This window comes from Limulus polyphemus, unplaced genomic scaffold (assembly GCF_000517525.1).
Source record: "Limulus polyphemus unplaced genomic scaffold, Limulus_polyphemus-2.1.2 Scaffold2431, whole genome shotgun sequence".
Lineage (NCBI taxonomy): Eukaryota > Metazoa > Arthropoda > Merostomata > Xiphosura > Limulidae > Limulus > Limulus polyphemus.
In genome coordinates this window covers 28892-35646 of record NW_013668041.1, presented here as the reverse complement: position 1 = coordinate 35646, position 6755 = coordinate 28892, and the positions used below count along the sequence as shown (strand labels likewise).

Sequence of the window (6755 nt, the reverse complement as noted above, 5' to 3'; positions counted from 1 at the left end):
AGTGGGGCACAGGGCGCAAAAGACGTGCACAATTTGCAGCTTCTATGGTGGAGTCAAGCAAATTGATGAGAGCTTTCCTTGCTGGAAGTGATGACTCCAGTAAGCCAGCATCTGTTCCTTTTGATGGCAGTAAAGAGGTCAAAGTGCAAGATTGTGAACATGCTATTTCATTTGAAAAAGAAAACAATGAATAAACTGTTCTCTGTCCTGTTCAAAGCTACAATAATAATAAACAAGAGGATTCCATTTTGTCAGAAACAAATCCACAGAATAGTGTTGCTAAGCTAAAAGAGGATGACAAATTTAACACACAGGGATATTGGACTTATGAAGTTTAATACAACAGGCTCAGCATTTGTAACACATGCACATCGCACAGAGATTGTTAAAGTTGGAGCACATGAATTTCAACATAAAGAAGGTCCATTTGATGCCAAAGAAGGGCCTTCTATGACTGCATTTTGGTTCAAACAACACCTTCTGAATGGACAAGAGGTCAATCGTTCCTGGTTGGTGTATTCACCTCTACATAAAGCAGCATACTGCTTTTGTTGTCTTCTTTTTCATCTACATGTATGACATTCGATAGTCGGTCTGCTTTCAAATAACAGGGTGGATTCTCTCAGTGGAAAAAAATTGAAAAGTTAAATGCCCATGAAAATAGTGACAGTCATCATGAGTCATTTGCTGCTTGGAAAGAAACTGAGTGCTGAATTCGTCTTCAAAGTGGCATTGATGAAGAGCTGCAAAGGCAAATTCAGCAAGAAAAAAATAAATGGAGAGATGTACTGCGACGATTGCTGGATTGTACACAATATTCAGCTTCTCAGAATCTTGCATTTTGTAGTCATAATGAGGACATAACCTCAAACGAAAACCCTGGAAATTTCTGTCACTTTTGCAGTTATTAGCAAAGTATGATCCAGTAACGAGAGAGAGAGCATTTAGAGCGTGTTAAAAACAAGCAAACATCAACATCTTATCTTTCTCCTGAAATCCAAAATAAGTTTATAAATCTCATGGCTTCACATGTGCAAAATTATTGTTTGTCAGCAATTCGTAGAAACAAATACTATGGTATTCTGTTTAATTCCACACCTGATATAGCCCATCGTGAGCAATTGGCCTAAGTGATTCAGTTTGTTGACATTGACTTTAAGACAAGAAAAGTATGATTTTTCCTTTATCTGTATAAAGTCAATAAATGACTCTTTGACATTGAATGAGCAAAGAAATTATAAATGGTTTCAATTATACCAAAAAAGGTAATAACTGTTGTTTCCTGACTTGCAGCATGAAGACATGCTAAGTTTAAAACTATGGTTGTCACAGTTTATAAACACTGCTTTTGGATTTTGTTCAGAATTCTTTGTTGGATGCCTGACAGATGACCTGACATGACAGCAGCATTATCATAAAATTGTGAATAACAATCACTCAATAAAATTCCACCCGCTTCTAATTTTGTGCTTATTGTTTTCTCAATATTGGCAGCATCAACTCGATGGGACGAACTGCAGCAGGAGCTTAAGATCTCTGTCAAGCGTGAATCAGAAACACTGTGAAGTGCAAGAGAAAAGGCAGTAAAAGTTGCACATGAAAAACTGGATGAATTGCTAGGACTGTTAGAGCTATTAAGTGAGAATGGCATCATGGCGGAAACAAGATGTGGTGCTCATAATATTCTGTACTGCATGCTTACATTTGATTTTCTTGTACTTTTTCATTTTTGGAGAAATCTTTTATCATCTATCATTCAAGTGCAGAAACATCTTCAGGACCCAAAAATTAATTTTAGAGAAGCAGCTGCTGATCTTGATTCTTTGAAAGAGATATTGATAGAATCACGTGAAAAGTCCCACCAAGAAGCACTTAAAGTGGGCAAGAATCAATGTGAAACATGTGGATTGACCATTGAAAGAAGAAAAATACGTCATAAATGCAGCTGATGTTGGATTGACTGCTGAACAGGAAATTTATCGTATCATGAAGGATGTTATTGATTGCTTGATTACAGAAATAACAGGAAGATTTTATTGCTTACTAGATTTAGATTCATGGCTTGGATTTGTACTAGATGTGCAAAATAGAGGTGGTTAATGAAAGTGTTCCAAAATGCGACATTAATTTCTTGATGACCTAATACATCGTGTGTTGAATCTCTTACAACAAGGTGTAGTCATGAAAAGTTGTTCAACCTTTTTACATAGCCTTGTTGAATTTCTTACAACAGGATGGAATCACAGAAAGTTCAACATTTCTACATTGCCGTGTTGAATCTCTTACAACAGGATGGAATCACGGAAAGTTCAACATTTCTACATTGCCGTGTTGAATCTCTTACAACAGGACGGAATCACAGAAAGTTCAACCTTTCTACATTGTTGTGTTGAAATAGAGGAATCTGAATTAAATTAGGGCAAGTGTTTGGTAGTCTGGTTTCAAAGTTCCTTTTCTTTCGATTGTTAAAAAAAAGCAACTTGAAGTTAAGAAACTCTGGACAAGTATGATATTTAATATCTTTTATTGGAAAAAAATCAACTGTATACAAGTTTATTAGTACTTAATAAAATATATCATTTCTTCATCAATACAAAAGCCTCAACATAAAATATCGGATATTCAAACATAATTTGTTCAGACTATATGGTAGAAGTTAACATAAAGGAACTTTAATAGATATGTTGTTTGAAAGTTTTATATCCAGTTAATCGTTCTATATCAGATAATATAAAGAAAGAAGCTAATATTATGTAGATCTCACTAATCAGAGTTTTGTTAATAATATGTATTTATACAGCTTTATCTAGGATTTTATATTTCATTGGAATGCACTAAAAAGACTTTACCTCTGATTGATCTACAAAATTCCAATTACATATTCCACACAACATGTTTGTGGTTTGAAGAATGAATTGCTTATGTTGAAACTTCAAACAAATTATATACAGCCAACAGAGTAACATACTCATATAAAAGTCTCTGTTACCAAAGGCTCAGCACAAAATCCATTATCAATGAAACATGGAATATGCCAGTTCTGATGCATTTATATACATAACAAAATAATTATTACCCATGCTTTACTCCTTTAGTGTTCTGGGCATCTTAGAAATCTTCTATAGGTGTCAAACTACCTCAAATCTAACCTTATATTGACATTATTGTATGCGTTAAAGAGAGACAAAACCTAAGAAACAGTGATTGAAAATCCTTAAAAAGAATTAACAACACAACCTAATGTTACTGAGAAAAATCACAACACAATAATTGAAAATCATACTTTACTCGGAAACATGACTGCATTTAAGACAAAGCACGGGTAAAGAAAAAATGGACTGATATCATAAAAGTAGATTACTGCAGACAAATTCCATTATTTGGACTTATACCAGTATAAAACAATATCAATAAGAAAATTTGAGAAGAAACTATACTGAAATCTTCCCTATAAAAAAGAACAACATTCGGTTAGGTGTAAAAAACAAATGCATTCTTGATTCAAACTTACAGTTTATAGGTCTGCAAATAAGAATAGTTTGAAACATCATTGTAAACTCATACTTTTATTTCTAGAAACAAGTTTAAGATTCCTATAAAAACTATTAAACTGTCATTCAAACAACAAGAACAAAAAAAGAGAAGCAGGGTATTCTCATAACAGCTAATAAAATAAAAAAACAGAATATACTAAGGTATTTTGAAAGAAGGTCAAGGTGCATGATTTAATCCAAGCCTTAAGTGAGAGCAATTCTGTTCACATTTTCAGCAACTATTTTAAATATACCCGCCAACACTGTCTTCTGGAAGAGAAGTGCCTTTCACAACTGGCGAATTGCTCTCTGAAAAAGATGACAATTTCCGGCCTCTGAGCCTTGCCTGTTTCAGTGCAGGTCCTGTGAAAATAACAAACAGACTTGGAAAAACAAGTGACATTTACTGTAATAAATAGTTTCTTCACCTTCATAAGGACAGCACAGAAGAATTGATCTCATAATCTCAAGTAGATTTCAAAATCCTAATTATCATAGTTAGAAGGTAATTGTTTGTGTGTTTACATCTGGTTGAGCATTTTACTTAGAATATTTGATCACACTGAGCTATGATTGAGCACTTGTAAGTTTGCGTGTTTACATCTAGTTGAGAATTTTACTTAGAATATTTGATCACACTGAGCTATGATTGAGCACTTGTAAGTTTGCGTGTTTACATCTGATTGAGCATTTTACTTAAAATATTTGATCACACTGAGCTATGATTGAGCACTTGTAAGTTTGCGTGTTTACATCTGGTTGAGCATTTTTACTTAGAATATTTGATCACACTGAGCTATGATTGAGCACTTGTAAGTTTGCGTGTTTACATCTGGTTGAGCATTTTACTTAGAATATTTGATCACACTGAGCTATGATTGAGCGCTTGTAAGTTTGTGTGTTTATACCTGGATGGTTTACATAGAATATTTCATCATGATCATGCTGAACCAAGTTTATATACCTCACTAAATTTTTATCTTGGCTTTATAACAATAACTGAAACTACTACTACTCCTCAGAATGTTTCACACTATGTCTGTCGTATGAAAACAACATATATATATATATATATGGCTATTACTTGAAACCTGATACTATATAAATAACAAGTGTTCTGTAAAACCTACACATTGTTTTTTTACTTACTTACCTGCAATACTAAGCAGAACAGGTAGAAAAATCAATCCATGAGAAGCTCCAATAAGTACAATACCCAGATACATTCTAAAGTAGAATACTTCAAAAATTTGAGATTTTGCAAACCCAAGTACCACAATTCCTCCAAACTTAGTAAGTGTGATTCCTGACAAAACCTAACAAAAAAAATCAAAAATGGTCTTCAAAATATATTTTTTATGGATTATTATTTCAGGACTTTCACCTTAAAATACAAAACAAGAAATAAATTTAAAAGTAATGCTACAGAGAGAAGCTATTATAAACTTATCAAAATATTAAGTTTATAAGGTCAGGTTGAGGGAACTTAATAACAAGTTTCTGTGTATTAACAGCCTAGTTGTGAGATTATTGTGTTATATCAAAAACACAAGTTGAAACAGAGCTAAACTATCACAAAATATAAACAAAGATCACACACTAAAATTAATAATAAGTAACTTTTTGTGAACTAAAATCTTTACAGTAAAAGCATGGTATGTACTTATATGCCCCTCAACCAATTATTACCAACACAGAAAATAGTCAGCAGGACATATACCTATGAAGTTTGGTAGATGTACATGTTTTTATTTTAATATCATGTACTGTACTACTATTCATCATTAACATGACTTTTGTTGTTACTTATATGGCAATCTTTGCTCTGAACTGTTCCTTGAAGTTCTGTACTGTTTCTCTCTGGTTGTTTTTTTACACCTAAAACATATTATTTCTTTCATAAGAAAGCTTCTGTGAAAGCACAATATGTTTATATATTTACAATTATGGTATGTTTTTATTAGCATCACTTATGAAAATGTTTTAAAGTGCTGTATAAGTTTCTGTGTTTTTTATTTCAAACTTGGGTGATTCTAGTGTCATAACTACATCAAGATGTTGAAAGGCCAGTCAGAGTAGACAAGTTATGAAGATAACCAACTTCAGTAAAGGACTTCTGCTCTTTCTATTGGGCAGATGAAGTTTCTAGGCAGTTGAGTAATGTCCAGATATGGCTGAAAAAGAACTTAAAAATACTTCAAATGACATGTATGCAAAAGCAATATATGACATTAAAATAATTACATATATGTCTACCAAACTACAAAGAGTATTGTATGAATACGTCCAACACTGTGGTGTATATATATGTTCTGCTGACCGAATCAGAAATTTGTACAGCACAGAACTCTTCAATTTTACAAAATAAAGGCTTTTACAGGCTATTTGAAAAAAGAAATTGTTTTAAAGACTGGGCTATCTGAAAAATGGGATTTATAGGTTTCAAAAGAGCTTTAGGGGGCCTGAACTTAATTAAGACCATGTACAATCTTGACCTTTGTTACAGTAAACCGTATAAAAGATCTGTATTTAGATTCTGGAACAAGCATCCTAATCTCAACAGGATTAATACATTCAGTAGAGAAAAAGTTTATACTTACAGAACTACCCATTCTGGCCAAAGCATCTTGTGATCGTAAGACTCTGGTTTTTTTCAAACTTTTACCAAAAGCTTTAGTAATGTGAGAACAAAACTCCACAGAAATACCAACAGCCTGAAATACAAATAAAGTATATACATATATAAAAAGAAAGAGAAATATAGGGTTAAGATAAAAAGCTGCAGTTTGTGATATAATAAAGGCTAACAACTTAGGTTTGATCATGGCTACTATTAGTACAATTCAATATGGGCACTGTTTGTAGCTTCAAGGTGATAACTAATCTTGGCTCTCATATGTGCCGGTATCTCTGTACTAATCATTGCAACAGAGTTGGTTATTTGGGCAAACAGCATTGCCACAGTTAGTACCTTTATATTATCGACAATGTCCTATATCCTTCACATACCCCATCTTAATTAGTGGAAAAAATTTCAAACATCAGTCTCACACACATCACAAACTCTAACTGTTTATCTTATTCTACTGAAATAAGAAAATAGTTCAATAATTCATAGACAAAACAACAAGGAAATACAGGCAGCATGAAACACAAGGTAGATACAAAACAACATGGAAATACAGGCAGCATTAAATACAAGGTAGATACACAAACAACATG

General features: G+C 33.0%; 1 protein-coding gene across 2 annotated transcripts in view; it reads right to left on the bottom strand.

Annotated features, from left to right (window-relative positions):
* Positions 1–2537: 2537 nt before the first annotated feature.
* Positions 2538–6755, bottom strand: part of LOC106466934 (Niemann-Pick C1 protein-like) — a 32588-nt gene continuing 28370 nt past the window's right edge. For both annotated transcript variants that reach the window (XM_022395033.1, XM_013927251.2), the window contains 3 exons: positions 6134–6247; positions 4687–4849; positions 2538–3896 (listed from right to left, as the gene is read on the bottom strand). In XM_022395033.1, coding sequence (XP_022250741.1) covers positions 3778–3896; positions 4687–4849; positions 6134–6247 — 396 coding nt within the window. In that variant the 3' untranslated portion in view covers positions 2538–3777. The remainder of the gene's footprint in view (positions 3897–4686; positions 4850–6133; positions 6248–6755) is intronic.